At 44.7% G+C, this 19,080-nt stretch overlaps 1 protein-coding gene across 4 annotated transcripts in view; it reads left to right on the top strand.

The window, feature by feature from the left end:
- Positions 1-19,080, top strand: part of SLC18B1 (solute carrier family 18 member B1) — a 176,680-nt gene that overhangs the window by 54,601 nt on the left and 102,999 nt on the right. For all 4 annotated transcript variants that reach the window (XM_068231587.1, XM_068231589.1, XM_068231588.1 and 1 more), the window contains one exon: positions 18,000-18,158. In XM_068231587.1, coding sequence (XP_068087688.1) covers positions 18,009-18,158 — 150 coding nt within the window. In that variant the 5' untranslated portion in view covers positions 18,000-18,008. The remainder of the gene's footprint in view (positions 1-17,999; positions 18,159-19,080) is intronic.

The raw sequence follows: 19,080 nt of genomic DNA, 5'->3' as shown, positions 1-19,080 counted from the left end.
AGCACATGAAGGTAATGCAGCCAAAGTTCATTAGTATGCATGTAGCACATGATGGTAATGCAGCCAAAGTTCATTTGTATGCATGTAGCACATGAAGGTAATGCAGCCAAAATTCATTAGTATGCATGTAGCACATGAAGGTAATGCAGCCAAAATTCATTAGTATGCATGTAGCACATGAAGGTAATGCAGTCATAGATCATTAGTATGCATGTAGCACATGAAGGTAATGCAGCCAATGTTCATTAGTACAGTGGTGTGAAAAACTATTTGCCCCCTTCCTGATTTCTTATTCTTTTGCATGTTTGTCACACTTAAATGTTTCTGCTCATCAAAAACCGTTAACTATTAGTCAAAGATAACATAATTGAACACAAAATGCAGTTTTAAATGATGGTTTTTATTATTTAGCAAGAAAAAAAACTCAAAACCTACATGGCCCTGTGTGAAAAAGAAATTGCCCCCTGAACCTAATAACTGGTTGGGCCACCCTTAGCAGCAATAACTGCAATCAAGCGTTTGCAATAACTTGCAACAAGTCTTTTACAGCGTTCTGGAGGAATTTTGGCCCACTCATCTTTGCAGAATTGTTGTAATTCAGCTTTATTTGAGGGTTTTCTAGCATGAACCACCTTTTTAAGGTCATGCCACAACATCTCAATAGGATTCAGGTCAGGACTTTGACTAGGCCACTCCAAAGTCTTCATTTTGTTTTTCTTCAGCCATTCAGAGGTGGATTTGCTGGTGTGTTTTGGGTCATTGTCCTGCTGCAGCACCCAAGATCGCTTCAGCTTGAGTTGACGAACAGATGGCCGGACATTCTCCTTCAGAATTTTTTGGTAGACAGTAGAATTCATGGTTCCATCTATCACAGCAAGCCTTCCAGGTCCTGAAGCAGCAAAACAACCCCAGACCATCACACTACCACCACCATATTTTACTCTTGGTATGATGTTCTTTTGCTGAAATACTGTGTTACTTCTATGCCAGATGTAACGGGACACACACCTTCCAAAAAGTTCAACTTTTGTCTCGTCGGTCCACAAGGTATTTTCCCAAAAGTCTTGGCAATCATTGAGATGTTTTTTTTTAGCAAAATTGAGACGAGCCTTAATGTTCTTTTTGCTTAAAAGTGGTTTGCGCCTTGGATATCTGCCATGCAGGCCGTTTTTGCCCAGTCTCTTTCTTATGGTGGAGTCGTGAACACTGACCTTAATTGAGGCAAGTGAGGCCTGCAGTTCTTTATATGTTGTCCTGGGGTCTTTTGTGGCCTCTCGGATGAGTTTTCTCTGCGCTCTTGGGGTAATATTGGTCGGCCGGCCACTCCTGGGAAGGTTTATCACTGTTCCATGTTTTTGCCATTTGTGGATAATGGCTCTCACTGTGGTTCGCTGGAGTCCCAACCCTTTAGAAATGGCTTTATAACCTTTACCAGACTGACAGATTTCAATTACAGTACTTTTGTTCCTGAATTTCTTTGGATCTTGGCATGATGTCTAGCTTTTGAGGTGCTTTTGGTCTACTTCTGTGTGTCAGCTCCTATTTAAGTGATTTCTTGATTGAAACAGGTGTGGCAGCAATCAGGCATGGGGGTGACTACAGAAATTGAACTCAGGTGTGATAAACCACAGTTAAGTTATTTTTTAACAAGGGGGGCAATCACTTTTTCACACAGGGCCATGTAGATTTGCAGTTTTTTTCCTCACTAAATATTAAAAACCATCATTTAAAACTGCATTTTGTGTTCAATTATGTTATCTTTGACTAATAGTTAATGGTTTTTGATGAGCAGAAACATTTAAGTGTGACAAACATGCAAAAGAATAAGAAATCAGGAAGGGGGCAAATAGTTTTTCACACCACTGTATGCATGTAGCACATAAAAGTAATGCAGCCAAAGCTCATTAGCATGCATCTAGCATATGAAGGTAATGCAGCCAGCGTTCATGTCTATGCATCTAGCACATGAAAGTAATACAGCCATTGCTCACCTGTATGCATTTAGCACAGGACACTGATGCAGACATTGTTCACCTGTATGCATTTAGCACAGGATACTGATGCAGGCATTGCTCATTCGTATGCATTTAGCACACATGTATATCTCCTGGACCAGAAGACCGGGCTCTCTGTGTAAGATACATTTAGTACTTATGCAGAGACTTCCCAGGGAAAGGGATAAACCCTAGGGTAGAAAGGGGACTGAAAAAAAGAAATGAAGAGAAGGAAAGAAAGAAAATAGAAATAGTGTCCAAAGGGGAGGACAAAGGAAAAAGAATACTGGTGGGTGATACTCTCAACAAATTTATAGTTATGGTGTCCATTAGGGTTTAGGGGCGGGGCCACAACCCATAGTATGCTGCCATGGAAGCACCAGGGAAAGATGTTCTTTGTTCCGGTCTGTACCTTTTACAAGTACTCTTACCAAGGACTAGTTTTAGGCTGCTTTCACAGTGGGATGTTACAGGTGCACGTTAGTGCAGCCTGTAACGCTCCCCCAACGCACAGCAATGTAACACAAGTGGGCTGTTCACACTGCCCACGTTGCGTTACATGTAACGCTGTATGTTGTAGTGAAAGTGCAGCATGCTGTTGTTAGACTGTTTGCACATGCTCAGTGGGGGGCGGAGAGGAGGCGGGGAGATGCCGCTACAGTAGCCGCACACATGGCTACTTAATATGCACTGCACTGGCGACCGCTGATTGGCCGGCTGGACCACGTGATGCGAAGTGCCTCGCTCCGCATCACGTGGTCGCGCCGGCCAATCAGCGCCACTCTGGGAGACCTTATGTGGATAGAGCCGCCTAACGCGGCTCACTCTAACGTCCTCTCCCGCACCACCATGCGTTGCGTTAGGGGCACTTTATGCGACCATAACGTCCCCTAAAACGCTACGTCTTAGTGTGTAAGTAGCCTAAGTCTATGACTGAGGCAGGGTACACACTTGACTTTCAGTTTTCCGCGCGCATTTCCTGCATACTTTTTCTGCATCCCAAGTGTGTTTCCATGCAGGAAAACGTGTGCAGTTTTTCACAGCAGCTGATGTAATTGATAGAGAAAACTGCCAAAATGTGCAGAGTCATCATGCAAAATGTCAGTTTTTTTTCTGCGTGTGAACAACACAGTAAGTGTGAACTAGCACATTGATTAACATGAGTTCTCAGTTTTTCTGTCCAGAAAACGCGCACGAAAATAGTCAAGTTTGTTCCCTGCCTAAGGCTAGGTTCAGAGTGGTCAGTTGCAGTGCAGAAAGATTCTTCATGTCAACTCACTGTACATACATTTCTATGGAACTGTTCACAGTACTGCGTTGTAACAGAGTGGGCTGTATTCATAAAACTTTACCGCAAGTTTTCCGCTCAAAACAGCGGACTTTCCCGACCATTTAGCAAAGTGAGCATTCATAAAGATTAGAGGAAGCGGTATGTGGACGGGAAATACCGCTTCCTCTGATGTAGCGAGAAGCCTGCGGATTACATACAAGTGAATGGGACAGACCTCCCAGAGAGAGCAGCGCACGGAGGGACTCTGCTGGCTTCAGTGTTTCCGCATGCCTTCCGACAGCTTACCGCCAGCCTTCAGCGGGAGATCTCCGCACTTGCATCGCAGCTGCCAACATTTTTATGAATGCCCACCCAGAAGTCTAAAATACCGATGCGGTATTTTCCCTCCACAAGTTTTTACGGCACAATTTTTTTATGAATAGAGCCCATTGTGTTATTCTAACTTGCTGCTTGCAAACTTTGTATTAAAATCTATTTTTTAAGAATTCAGCAAACTGCGCCTGGGGCAAGAGACCCGCTTTCCCCCCCCTAGATCCGTCCCTGCCAGTCTCCATTGCAGATCACACACATTTTAACGCATTATAGCACATGCATTATGCAACTGACTACTGTGAATCCAGCCTAAAGGTAATAAATATGGCAGTCTCCATATCCTTCTCACTTCAGTTGTCTTTTAAAATTCCTAAGCGTTGGCAGTTAAGAGACAAATTTCATGTTGCATACCTTCAATCAACAAGATTGCAATATGCAAATTAGAGGAGTCGGAGTCGAGGAGTCTGAGTCGGTGGAATCCTAAACTGAGGAGTCTGAGTCGGTGGATTTTTGTACCGACTCCACAGCCCTGATCGCAGGACGTGCAGCATTTTGAAAGCGTTTGCGCTTCAATGTAATGTACTGAAGCGCTGGCAAATCGCTCATGAATCGCTACACAGAGCGATTTGAGCGCGATTGCAAACTGTAAATAAAATTATGATACTTTAAAAGGACCAATCAGAATTAAAATCACTAACCGCAAATCGCTACACAATCGCTGGCAAAAAGCTTACACTTTTTAAAATTGATCTTAAAAGCACCAGAAAACGCTCATGAAATCGCTTACAAATCGCTTATTAAAAACGCAAGCGATTGTACTAGCGATTTGTAGTGGGCTCCAGGCCTCAGGGTGATTGATAGTGCCCGGTACAGGCACTCCCCCACGGAGTGAGTTCTGACACATCTTCGCCACCCAGTAACACCACTGCATGTCAACACATTTAAATTGCACCCTAATTGCACTGGCAGACGGGAGACTAAACTGCTTGGCTAACACACGTCAGCTGTCCGCCTGAAAGGGTCCCCTAAAGCCTAGTACAGACCTTCAATTTTAATTGGCCAATGATCTACATGGAAGTGGTCAAATTGGTAGTATATGGTACTGATAACACCAAAGTCGTGGTTTTGATTCCCATATGCACCACAAGTGTGCTGTTAAGCCTGATACTCTGGCCAATCACTAACCAATTATACCACCTCTATATAGTATGAGGGTTTACCTACACAATCTGCTGATAGTAGTCAATATCTGTTGACCCTCATATTACATGGAGGTGGTAAAATTAATCAGTGATTAGCCAATCATAATTGAAAGTGTGTACCAGGCTTTAGACTTTTTATGTAGAACAAGTGTAGCAGGTTTAACCCCCCTGGCAGTATTCCTGAGCTGTGCTCGGGCTAGGTAGCAGGAGCTGAAAGCCGTAAGCCTAAGCTGAGCTCGGGCTGGCTAAAACCACTGCTCCTGCTAGTTTCCTGGGTCCCGCGCTCGATCAGCCAGGCTTCTCTGCCCAGCCATCAGAATCCCCTGCACCTCCGCTCTTCTTCCCAGATCCCGGTGGCCAATCAGCGGCAAAAGCGGTGTACGCGTACGGCGTGATGTCATCAGGGGCAGGAACCCACTAGAACGTTTTTTTTGAGCGTTTAAGGAGCAGTTTAAGGACTGGAACCCACTAGAGCGATTTTATGAGCGTTTAGGGAGCGATTCAAACTGCTAGCGATTTCCCTAAACGCTCAGCTAATGTTAATGGATCAGTCAAATTCCACTGGAGGGATTGCGATTACTAAATCGCAAAACGCAGGACATGCAGCATTTTTGGTGTTTAGCGTTAGCGTTTCTGCAATGTAAAGTATATAAACGCTCATCAAAAACTGCACAGAGCGATTTTGCCAGCGTTTTGAAGTTACTGCACACTGTAACAAAATTAAAATTGATTGAAAGGACCAATCAGACTTTAAAACGCTAATCGCTACACAATCGCTGGCAAACAAAATACATTTTTTAAAATCGCTCCTGAAATCGCTAATACAAAGCGCTAGCAATTGCGATTAGCGATAGCGTTTTGTAGTGGGTTCCAGGCCTCAAACGTTGCCAATGTAAATGGATGGGACAGATTCCACTAGAGCGATTGCAATTAAGGAAATCGCAATTGCAAGACATGCAGCATTTTAGGAGCGTTTCCATTCTAATGAATTGTATAGGAGCAGGGAAATCGCTCCCAAAATCGCTTGCAAATCGCTTTGTGCTTTCTAGTGGGTTCCTGGCCTTACTCCTTACTAGATAACTTTAATAGGCACTCTGCCTGTACATATACCACATACCTCCCCACCTCTTGTCCCCTACCCCCCATTCCTTTAGATTGTAAGCTCGCAGGGGCAGGGCTCTCTCATCCTTTTGTGTGTTGGAATTTGTTAATCATTTCATAGCTTGCACTCTGTGAGGGCTCAGCCACACTATAAGTGCTTTTCTTAGCGCTTGTGATTGATTGGTGCTTTCTGAGCGCCTTTTAAAAATCGCTCCCATTCACTTTCATAAGAATTTGTTTGATAAGGTTTTCTATCTCCAGAGGTGCGGAGCTTCTATGGGAGCAAGGTTTTCCCCATCCCTGGCAAATTTGTACATGGGATGGTGGGAAAAGCTCTGCCTCTTTGGAGCCCCTTTTCTGATGTTGTTTATTGGTATGGAAGATACATTGACGATCTGCTGCTAATATGGGGTGTCCAATCAGCGCATTGCCCAATTTTCTGAAGTTTTGTAACAACAATAGTCTTAACCTCTCCTTCACTATTTCCCACAATGCCACTGAGATTGATTACTTGGATCTTAAATTGAGTGGCATGGTGGCTTCTGGGAGTTCTGGTACTAAGACCTTCAGAAAGGCATGCGCTGGCAACTCGTTGCTGTTAGTGTCAAGCTGCCATCCTAAACACACCCCAAGATCCATTCCTTATGGAGAGATAGTTAGGGCAGCCAGGGACTGTTTGGATCCTAACATGCTGGAACAGGAATTAAATTTGGTTCAACTTCTTGATTGGGAGTACCAGAGGGACTTGACTGAGAAGTCAAAGCTGCAGGTTCTCAATAGGGAACGGCACAATCTTTTTCGCTCAGGCTCCACTTGCAGGTCCAGACAACGGAATGGGGTGACTTTTGTCACCTCATATAGCTTGGAATATAATCAGATTATTAAAATCATTAAGAAATACTTGCCTGTCCTGCATTCGGACCCTTAGCTTCTGACTGTTTTATCCAAAGCCTGCAGCTCTTCCTCACGGCATGCTCCCAATCTGGGTACCAGTCTCTTACCCAGGGCCGGATTTCTGGGAAGGCCAGAAGGCCACAGCCTAGGGCGATAAAATCAGATAAGATAAGAAGGGCGGCATGGCATGACTTGGAGAGAGAAGAGGTCATATGTCAAAGTAAAGCATCTCGTCTGGTCCCGAAGCGCAGCCAGCCAGCGCCCTGCTCTGCACTAATAGCTGAATTCCTGAGACCCCAATCCCTGCTTCTCTCTCACATTTCCTGGTGTGTTATAACAATCAGGATCAATTCATAACTGTCACCTTATAATCCATTCCTCTGTATGATGGACATACAGATGATGTGAGAAATACCAGAGATTTACGTTACAAAGCAGATAGAACTAAGTTCTGCTGAGTTTTAATGCAGGCATTCACAAACATCAGTGAGCTCTACTAGTTTCTTCACCTCTTTTACAGCTTTTGACACTGACCCCAGCAGTTGTTAATTACTTTATCTAACCATAATTTATGTTTTCTGTCCTTCAGCTCCTACCATCTATGAGAACTGCAGGAATAAAAATGCTGTTTGCTTCCCTTTCATTGCTAAACTGTCACATTAAAGGACACCTGAGCTGTTAGTACCTCTATGCGAGCGTGTTTGGTTTGGCATCCTTCTACTTTCCTGTAGCAGTAGAGCATTGTACCATCTGAGTCATCAGCAAAAGCAGAGAGTTTTGAATCAGGATGATACCATTTATTGGTTTAAAAGAAAAAGGGTACGCTTTCTGCCAGAGCCAGGACAAGGTCCACCACCAACAGAGGCTGGGCTGCCCAAGTGCGCCCCCCCCCCCCCCCAAGTGCCCCCTTTCCTCCCACCCGTTTAATGTAACAATAAATTATGCACAAATACAGTATTTTTCCACAGGGAAATGGATTTATAGAACTTAACTGTAAACAATGGATACAAGCAGGGGGCTTCTAGCAACCCCCTGAAGTCCTTCTGTGTCCACGACACATCGGTCCAAGTCCCTTTGGCCAGCAGTGGCAACCACCATAAAGCTGGCTGGTTGCCGCCAGTCGGCGGCTCCTGCACATGTGCGGCCCCAAGCCATGCGCACACTGCGCATGTGCATTAGCAATTTTCATAAATGGTAGATGCGGCAAACGCTCCCGGGAGTGCGTTGAGGAGGCCCGCTGCTGGCCTGAGAGTCTTGGACCGGCGAGGTGGGCACAGCACAGGAGGACTCCAGGGGGCTGCAAGAAGCCCCAGGTAAGTTCAACTCACATTTCCTTTAAAGTAGTTATCAGGCAAATATTAAATGAAAAGCTTTACTCACCTTGGGCTTTCTCCAACCCCTAGCAGCCGACTGTCCCAAGCTGTCACCTCCACTCCCCGGTCTCCATGCTCGGTGCGGAAGGTGCAAACTGCCACTGTCAATCAAGCCCACGTATGCGGCTTACTGCGCAGGCGCAGAACTACTGTGCCTGCCCTGCGCAGTAAGCCGCATACAACGTGGGCTTGATTAACAGCGACGGTTCATGCATGCGCAGTGTGGATGACCTCGGGGTCGGCTTCCGCACCAAGCACAGAGACCGGGAAAGCGGAGGTGACCGCGTAGAACAGTCGGCTGCTGGGGGCTGGAAAAAGCCCCAGGTGAGTAAAGCTTTTTTTTAAAATATTTGCCTGATAACTACTTTAAAGCATGCAGCATAATTCTGGCCACATGTGTTTATAGGTGTAGAATGAATGATATACTATATCCACACACTCATTCTGCACCTATATACACAGGTAACAGACACTATGCTGCTTGCTCGCAGGAATATCTCTTAGCAATAGAAAACAACTAACCAGGCAGTCAGTCAGGATTCAGGAATCACTATCAGCCAGGATACTATTCCTCAATCAGTCACTAGCTATGTGACACTGAAGCTGGCTAGACCACACGAGTCAGTGGCAGTTCACAGCCAGCGTGGGATGCTATTGCATAAAATAAATCCAGCTCAGTGAAGGCTTCTGAAGATGCAGCGTCCACAGGCAAAGCACAATCACTCGTGACTCCTGGGATTATTTTGTATGACACATAGGAAGGAGTCGGACTTCCTTTATTTTTGTTCATCTGTGGGACACAAGGGAAGGACTTATAATTCATAACTCCATTTTTTATGTGTTCAGATGATGTGCTAACCATCTGCGACCATCAGTGGTTGACATGTATGGCTATTTCCCTAAACTGAACACATGAAGAAAATAATTACACTCCTGACAGCAAATGACTCCTCTACCAGCATCCAGCAGGCTGACTGTCTCTTCATTGCCCACTGAGTGACTCTCACTTACTTGATTATTATGGCTGCAGCAGGTGCAGTCCATTCCCCACTACGCAGCCTGCCCAGCCAGAGAAGACGCCTGCGAGGGACGTTAGTGTGACGTCACCGTCATGTGACCATCGTGACGTGATGACTGAGGAAGTGGGGCGGACACATAAAGTTGAAGCAGACACCTCCGTGACCACACATCAAGTGAAGGGGCGGGACACGGGCGGGACTCGTCACACGAGAGCCACTAAGCGTCAGCCACAGTAAGCATGGGCTTACGAGTGAGCTGCACACTGCCTGGCTTAGTGGCTGCTTGATATAAAGTAACAAAATGCATTGGCTCTTGAGAGCGGGGAGGGGGCAGTGCAGGCAGCGCCATGGCAACTGTACACTCTCTCAGAGAGAGAGAGTGTACACTGTAGAGACAAATTCTCGCCGCGGCCGGTAAATTGCAGGGCGGTCAGGCAGCAGCACTAAGGGATCCGAAGTGCGCTCATGATTTATTTGATTGACAGGCGCCCATAGGCCGTAGCCTCGCCAGCCTATGTGTCGGCCCGGCTCTGCTTTCTGCTAATAAGCCTTCTTCATACTTTGTTGTTGTATACTGTCAATATGTTAGAGCGCACCACCACATGTGCATTCAGCATTCAAAAGAGATACATAGATTTTTCAGCAAATATAAATAAATGTCATTCAGATGCTTTAAAGTGGAGCTGAACTCTTGCACAGGACAGAAGGAAAACAGAGAAATGTACCAATGTATGTATTTAGAGCGCCTGTCTAATTGCCCCTCCTCTGTGTCTAATCACAAGTTGTAATTTATCTCTACACTGTGTCACCTGACTGCCACAACATCTAAGCTCATTTGAAAGCACAGGATGTTAAAAATGTCTACTTCCATGAAAGCAGGAAGTAGACACATTGCAGATTTATTGCAGGATTTGTATCAGCTGTAACAAATAAGGTTATGTTGTTGCGTATCTTTTAGAGCAGAGAGGAGGTTCTGAGTTCAGGTCCACTCTAATTGCATCAGAACATCCAAAGTGGGTTTTGTCAGGATGATTGCTACTTACCTGTTCTCTGTTTTGGATGGGCTTCTTTCCATTGCACTGCCCTGCCACCTGTTTGTGGCTCCGACTGCAGCCAGTTGCACAGAGGACAAAGAAGCAGCGCAAGCTCTGGCCGCTTGTGCTCCCTGTAATTTCCTGCTCCTGCCCAGATGTGCACAGCAACCGAGGCCGGTACAGTGTTATGCATTCTTGACAAGTACCGGTCATATATCAGTGTCATTTCTCAAGTATGCATGCCCAGAACACTATCGGCTGCTGTGCACATTCGGGCAGGAGCGCAAATTACAAGAATTATTTGTTGAATGGGGGGCAGAGCAGCACAATTGAAATGAGCCCATTCAAACCAGTGATCGCTAGTCAGAGTGTTGGACAAAATGTATATTTTTTTTGGGGGGGGGGGGGGGGGGGGCACTTGGTGACAGCAGGCCTAGGGCACTGGAAAGTACAAATCCGGCCCTGCTCTTACCCAGTTTGTTTCAGAGTTGAGACAGGCCGGTTCCCACATGGCTTGCACATAAGGGTTCTTATAAATGCGGTTACAACACTTGCAAGTATTGTTGTGTTCACACAAAAAATACTTGCAAGAGATGTCTTCAAAAAGGTTAAAAAAATTTATTGAAAAAACATGAGTGACCACATAAAAATCCCCCCCATAAAATCGATACACGGGGATAGGGGGATTTTTATGTGGTCACGCATGATGTTTTTTCAATAAACTTTATCTTTTTGAAGACATCTCTTGCAAGTATTTTTTGTGCAACGGCTTTGTGACAAGAGGTGGCTCCCCCAATCTGATTTGGTCATTGGGGTTAAATGAATTACTTAATGCCATAGCGCATTCCAATACCTTTTTTCCTCCATTGTTGTGTTCACACCCAGACACGTGAGATTCTTTCATCCTCTAAGGCTAGGTCCACACTACACCCGGTTGCAGGACGGACACTGCAGTCCGGATCAGGGGAAGTACCCACCGTACTGCAAACTGATGATAGTGCATCAGTTTTGCATCAGTTTCCGTTCAGGTTTTTCCCTGACAGAAAACGTCTCCATCATTAGGAAGGAGTGGGAGGATTTTTTTTGGGCCAATCATAAAGCTCAGGCTATCCGTTTTAACATCCGTTTTTTGCCTGTGGAGCTGGAGATGCGTTTTCTCATTACTTTCACTACCCCTGCGTGTATCCGTGGTCCTGATCCGTTGCGTGAAAATGCAGCAGATCCGGACCTTCCGTTCAGGTTTTGAAAACGGATCCCTGCAAACGCAGACGGATCCGTTTTTTACTTGGGTGAGGCTGGCTGCTATTTTCAACATTAGTATCCGGGACTCCGTTTTTCATCAGGTTTGAAAAACGCAGCCACGGATACGTTTCCGGACCTAGTGTGGACTGGCTCTAACCAAAGTAGGTTTGATGTTAGGCAGTATATCACCTTTCAATCGTGTAACGTGGTGCATTTGATCACGTGTCTGGCTTGTGAACTTCAATACATTGGTTGCGCCACTCGACCTTTACATCAAAGAATCGGAACATTACAATGGAGTTGGAAGGTGTATTAGGAATAGTGCCTACATAACTCATGTTTCTAGTGTGTCGAAGCACTTCCTGTACACCCACTCAGGTGACATGTCCCGTTTTAGGTTTCAGGGGGTTGAAAGGGTCACACGCTCGCCTGGGGGGAGGGGGTGATTTACATAGACTGTTACTTAAACGGGAGGCTTTTTGGATTTGGAAACTGGGAACACAAGCTCCATTGCGACTCAATTCCAGGTTGGATCTAAATACGGTTTATGATGTTAAGACTGTTTATGCCCCCTACTAATTCACTTTGGGGTTCTCCTAGAGTTATGCCATCCTTATGTATTAAATTGTAGGTTGTCTCAATTTTGTACCTATTCTATCTATAACCTAATGTAATGACAGGTTGGTGCTTGTTTGTGTTTTTAAAGTTTTTGACATTTTGTATAATGGCTGCTGCCATTTTATAAAATATATGTCTCTTTAAGACAGGGGTCACACCTCTTGGGAGGTGCTTACCTGTCTGTATAACCTGTTAAGCACATTCATGTGTAAGCTATGATTAAGGGGCCATATACCATGCTCTGATACACTTGGGCTTTTAATGTGTGTATCATGATTTCGGAATAAAGATTTATACTGGAACCTGTAATAAATATTTGTCGGTTGCTATGGGCATCAACACTGCACCTTTGTTCGGCACCATATTACAGAAAGTGTTATAACTTGGCACTCCTCACATGTGTAATATGGATAATTAATAGAACATTAGTAGCAAAGAAAAGTCTCATTTTTATTTTCAAATTTTTTTTTTTATAATATTGTATCACTATAATATTTGCAGTTTACAAACTACACTCTGCATTTTAAACTATGCAACAGAGCAGAGCTAATGACCCTTTGACCTCCCCCACAGTAAAATATTATCTGAAGTTGTATTTCACAGTTTCTTTGATGTATAAGTGCTTCAGAAAATAGCACTTAGCTCTCCGACTAAATTAGTCAGAGAGCTCAGAGAAGCTCTTTTGCATAGTAAACAAGTGAAGTTTGAGGGCTCGTTTCCACTATAGCGAATCCGCATGCGGACACTGCATGCGGATTCGCATAGTCAATGTAAGTGGATGGGGCTGTTTCCACCTGTGCGGCGGCGGGAGCGTTTTTCGGTGCGGCAGAAATCTGCACGGCAGAGCCGTCAGATTTCGCGTGCGGGAGAAATGCGGGCGAATCGCCGCTAATGCATTTAATAGGGAAATCGCATGCGGCTTTGTCATGCGGATTTCCCCGCAATTTCGCGTGCGATTTCGCATGGTTTGCTATGGAGCTTTACTCAGGCAGTGACATGGTTAAATTCGCCTGGCTCCTTGCCATGCGAAATCGCATGCGAAATCGCAGCTAAATCCGCATGCGGAAACGCAGCCGCATGCGATTTCTTCTGCGGTGGAATCCAGGTGATTCCGCACCGCAACAGTGGAAACGAGCCCTGACTCTTGCTACTAATATTATATCACTTAAGACCAAAGTACACGATACGATTCTTTGTACGATTCAATTACGATTCTATTTACGATCCGATTAAATCCGACCTGTCCGATCGGGATTCTATTCAGTTCGATTTGCCATTGCAAAAGAATTGCAAATCGGATTGAATCGAATCCCGATCGGACATGTCGGATTTAATCAGATCGTAAATAGAATCGTAATCGAATCGTACAAAGAATCGTATCGTGTAGATGGGGCTTTAGCTGTACTACACATACAATTCATTATATCATACGTTTATTTTCATTTCAGATTCCCTTTAATGTATAGTGAGCTGTTATTTATCTGAAGCTAGATATTCAGAAAATCTTCAGAGGGAAGAAGAACACGAGGACACCTTAAGGGCTCGTTTCCACTATTGCGTTGCAAAATCTCTGCGGCAAAATTTGCATGAAAATTTGCATGGATGACAATGTATGCGAATTTAACCATGGCAATGCCGGTGTGCTTTTCCATTGATTTCATGCGAATTCCCTATTAAATACATTAGTGGCGATTCGCATGCATTCCACTCACAGGCGGATTCTGCGGCTCTTTTGTGCATTTTTTCACCGCTGAAAAAAACGCACCTCAACAACGCTACAGTGGAAACAGGCCCATCCACTTCCATTACATGTGCGAATCCGCATGCGTTAGACGCATGCGGATTCGCGATAGTGGAAACGAGCCCTAAGTCTGATATAGTAACTGGTGTGTACTGGTTTAGGTTTGAGAACAAAAAAGGTATGCTAACAAACCCTGATTACTCTAGTTTTCAACCACTGTTTTTCCATGATCAGAAAACGTATAGCCTGTGGGTCTGAGAACATCTGGCAGACGCACAATTCAAACTACAGGAGGTGCGCAAAAAAAGATAAAATATTATTCTATGCACGCTCCACCAGGCATTTTTGTTGACCTGATGAATTGGATGGTAGTTCACAAAACATGTCTGTGTGCTAAATAAAAAATCTGTATAGAGCCATGCCAGTAGTGTTCTTGGGAGATAAGTCTGTTCTTGTCATCTTTAGATATTTTATCTTTTTTTTCGGGTGCCTCTTGTAATTAGAACTGTTACAATTCTGATGCTGTTAATATTTGTTACAGTTTGGGACTGTTTATTATTATTATTATTATTATTTTTATTGCTGTTATGTAATTATATAATGCTGACATTTTCTACAGTGCCTTACAAAGTAAAGTAAATAATTCATATCATTGACTGTTCTTTGCGGTGGTCACAATCTAATGTCCCTACTATAGTTATAATGTGCCTTCCAGAGATACAGGTATTTTGAATATGTTGCGTTTTTGGATTTTCTGTACATTTCGTGTGCATGGACTTTTCAGAGAGGAGGTTACTGTGGTATACTTTACATATTTATGAATGATCTACTAGATGCAGTAGAAAGCAATGTTGCTATTTTTGCAGATGATACAAAATTGTGCAGAATCGTCAGCTCTCAGGAAGATAGTGTCATATTGCAACAGGATCTGGATAGGATGGCTATATGGGCACATAAATGGCAGATGAAATTCAATGTTGAAAATTGTAAAGTCATGCATTTTGGTAATACTAATGGTCTAACACAGACATGGGCAAACTTGGCCCTCTAGCTGTTATGGAACTACAAGTCCCACAATGCATTGCATTAGTTTGACAGCCACAGTCATGACTCATAAAGCCAAATGCATTGTGGGATTTGTAGTTCCTTAACAGCTGGAGGGCCAAGTTTGCCCATGCCTGGTCTAGCACCATACAAAATAAACAGGATACAGATGGGGACATCAAACTTGGAGAAGGACTTAGGAGTACTCATCTACAACAAGTTAAAGAGACTCTGTAACCTCAAAAACATCCCCTGGGGGGTACTCACCTCGGGTGGGGGAAGCCTCCGGATCCTAATGAGGCTTCCCACGCCGTCCTCTGTCCCACGGGGGTCTCGCTGCAGCCCTCCGAACAGCCGGCGACAGACCCAACTGTAAAATCAATATTTACCTTTGCTGGCTCCAGCGGGGGCGCTGTGGCTGCTTTCCGCTCCGAACTACATGGAAATACCCGATCTCAGTCGGGTCCGCTCTACTGCGCAGGCGCCGGAAACTTGCGCCTGCGCAGTAGAGCAGACTCGACGGCGATCGGGTATTTCCGTGTAGTTCGGAGCCGACAGCCGTCAGAGCGCCTGCGCAGGAGCCGGGAAGGTAAATATTGACGTCATCTTTCACGGAGGGCTGCAGCGAGACCCCTGAGGGACGGAGGACGGCGTGGGAAGCCTCATTAGGATCCGGAGGCTTCCCCCACCCGAGGTGAGTACCCCCCAGGGGATCTTTTGATGTTACAGATCCTCTTTAAATAATCGTATTCAATGCCAAGCCGCTGCAGCTAAAGCTAATAAAAGTTTGGGATGCATTAAAAGGGAAATAAAAACTTGAGATGCTAGCATAATATTGCCCCTGTTTAACTCTCTAGTAATACCACATCTGGAATATGGAATTCAGTTCTGAGCACCACATTACAAGAAAGATATTGCAGGTTTAGAGCAGGTGCAGAGACGGGCAACAAAATTGACACGAGGGATGGAAGGTCTCACTTACCAAGAAAGGTTAGATAAACTGGGTTTATTTAGTCTAGAGAAAAGACGCCTTAGAGGGGATCTAATTAAAATGTATAAATACATCAGAGGGCAATATAAAAGCTTACTACACAGAGAATTGAATGTGTGCATTAAACACCAAGTGAACACCTGACAAAACTGGCTAAGCAAATTGGGCCTAATTGGCTATTCATGAGGCAATGCTCATGCAAATATGCATTCGCTTTCGCATGCCAACTTATGCAGGGTCAAAAACCAATGCCGCAAAGCGGTTGCCCTGCGGGAATTAGTTCATGCTACAATAGCACTATCCATGAGCACCACGAGGAGGCTTCCCAATGCCCCCATACAACCGGGGGACCGCGGGTGCTGCTGTGGTTCCCAGGCAGTGAGAGCGCCTAGGACCCCGCAGTCCCCCGGTTGTATGGGGGCATTGGGAAGCCCTTCCCGTGGCGCTCCTGGATAGTGCTATTGTAGCATGAACTAATTCCCGCAGGGCGACCGCTTTGCGGCATTGGTTTTTGACCCTGCATAAGTTGGCATGCGAAAGCGAATGCATATTTGCATGAGCATTGCCTCATGAATAGCCAATTAGGCCAAATTTGCTTAGCCAGATATGTCAGGTGTTCACTTGGTGTTTAATGCACACATTCAATTCTTTGTGTAGTGCAATATAAAAGCTTGGCATATGAGCTTTTTGTCCCTAGGCCTTCACAAAGGACTAGAGGACATGATCTGAGCATGGAGGAAAATCGTTTTAGCCATTTATTTAGGAAAGGGTTCTTTACAGTAAGAGTGATTAAGATGTGGAATGCATTGCCACAGAAAGTAGTTATGGCCAATTCTATATCTGCATTTAAAGGACAACTGTAGTGAGAGGTATATGGAGGCTGCCATCTTTTCCTTTTAAGCAATACCAGTTGCCTGGCTATCCTGCTGATCCTCTGCCTCTAATACTTTTAGCGATAGCCCCTAAACAAGCATGCAGCAAATCAGGTGTTTCTGACATTTGTCAGATGTGACAGGATTAGCTGCATGCTTGTTTGAGGTGGGATTTAGACACCATTGCAACCAAATAGATAAACATGGCTGCCAGGCAACTGGTATTGTTTAAAAGTAATAAATATGGCAACCTCCATATACCTCTCACTACAGTTGTCCTTTAAGGCTGCTTACACACTAAGACGTTACAGGCGCACGTAAGTGCGCCTGTAACGCTCCCCCAACGCACAGCAATGTAACACAAGTGGGCTGTTCACACAGCCCACGTTTGCGTTACATGTAACGCTGCACGTTCTCCGGAAAGTGCAGCATGCTACGGCGTTGGAGCGGCTATAGCCGCGTTAGACTGTTTGCACATGCGCAGTGGGGGGCGGAGAGGAGGCGGGGAGAGCCAGCTACAGTAGCCGCGCACATGGCTGCTTAATATTCACTGCACTGGCGGCCGCTGATTGGCTGGCGGGACCACGTGATGCGGAGTGTCTCGCTCCGCATCACGTGGTCCCGCTGGCCTATCAGCGCCACTCTGGGAGACATTATAGGAATCGAGCCGCCTAACGCGGCTCACTCTACCGTCCTCACTTGCAGCACCATACGTTGTGTTAGGTGCACATTATGCGACCTTAACGTAGCACCTAACGCAACGTCTTGGTGTGCAAGTAGCCTAAAGGGGGCTTAGATGCTTTTCTTGCATTGAAAGACATCCATGGCTATAATTACTAGGTAATGCCGAGTAGTGTTGATCCAGGGATTTTATCTGATTGCCATCTGGACTCGGGAAGGAATTTTTTTCCCTTTTGGGGATAATTGGACCATGCCTTGTAGGATTTTTCGGATCAACAGAGATATGTGAGGGAGCAGGCTGGTGTTGTACATTTCACACCTTTACATAACGGGTCCAATTCACTTTTTTCCAGTTTTTCTCCTAGGTATTTTTTATTAATTTTAGCAGAATATTTTCTCCTAAGTTTTGGTACTTTTTCAATTGCAGAGCGCTAGAAAATTATTTTAAACAGAAGGTAACATATTATCTCCTAGGAAAAGCTTAGGAGAAAAAATGAATTGGATGGGGCCCAATATGTTCTTAGACATGGAAAAACAAATGCTAAATTAAATGTGGTTTTTTTTTTGGTTTTTTTTTTTGGTTTTTTTAGGGAAACAAGATGGAGGAGGAAACAGAAAGCACACCTGAGAATAATACTGCTAGCGGGAAACTATCCAGGAGTCAGATATTGACAATAATATCAACTGCTTCACTCAATTTTAGTTCAATGATCTGCTATTCCATTCTTGGACCCTTTTTCCCTCAAGAGGTAAAATCATAAACCTATAACCTTATGTTTAGTACATTGTATACGGGTCTGGCAGTTAGACCAGGTATAACAATATTGTTAGGACCAGGGCTGTGGAGTCGGAGTCGATGCAATTTTGGGTGCCTGGAGTCGGAGTTGGGAAAAAATGCTCCGACTCCTAATGAATTTAAACTGTAATTAAAATAGAAAATATGATAAAATGTTCTATTTCTCAGATAGGTCATCATAAATAATTTATATGCTGTAAGAATAAAGCCTGATGTGTAGCCTTGTCACTAATAGAGATGGTCAATGAGATGAGATTCTGCGTTGATGCTGATTTATGCAAATGTATGCACTCTCTTTGCTCATGAAATCAAATAGTTTGATATGTTGTTAAAATTTGGTTTGGTGACGACGAATTAAATGGTACCTGAGACGGATGAAAAGAAAAGTTTTATACATACCTGGGGCTTCCTCCAGCCCCCTTCAGGCCAACCAGTCCCTCGCTGTCCTCCTCCTCGAGCTGGATCTTCTGCTATGAGTCCCGGTAATTCAGCCAGTCAGCGCAGTCCGGCCACGTGCCGCTCCTACAGCCAGGAGCGTTCTGCACCTGTGCAATAGTGCTGCGCAGGTGTAGTATGCTCCCGGCGGCGAATTGTGTGCATGCGCACTACGCCAGACTGGCTCAAGTACCTGGACTCATAGCAGAAGATCCAGGTGGTGGAGGAGGACAACGAGGGACTGATTAGCCTGAAGGGGGCTGGAGGAAGCCCCAGGTATGTATAAAACTTTAATTTAATCTGTCTCAGGTTTACTTTGTTACACAGTAGTACTATACTCTACATATGCACTCCCCACAGAGCTGCAGGGAATCCACTGAGAATGTTGTGCACATTGAACACAGAGGTGTTGTCTATCGCCCATAAACCTGGTTTACATT

The sequence above is a fragment of the Hyperolius riggenbachi genome, chromosome 4 (assembly GCF_040937935.1).
Source record: "Hyperolius riggenbachi isolate aHypRig1 chromosome 4, aHypRig1.pri, whole genome shotgun sequence".
Taxonomy (NCBI): domain Eukaryota; kingdom Metazoa; phylum Chordata; class Amphibia; order Anura; family Hyperoliidae; genus Hyperolius; species Hyperolius riggenbachi.
This window is presented reverse-complemented; position numbering and strand designations above follow the sequence as displayed.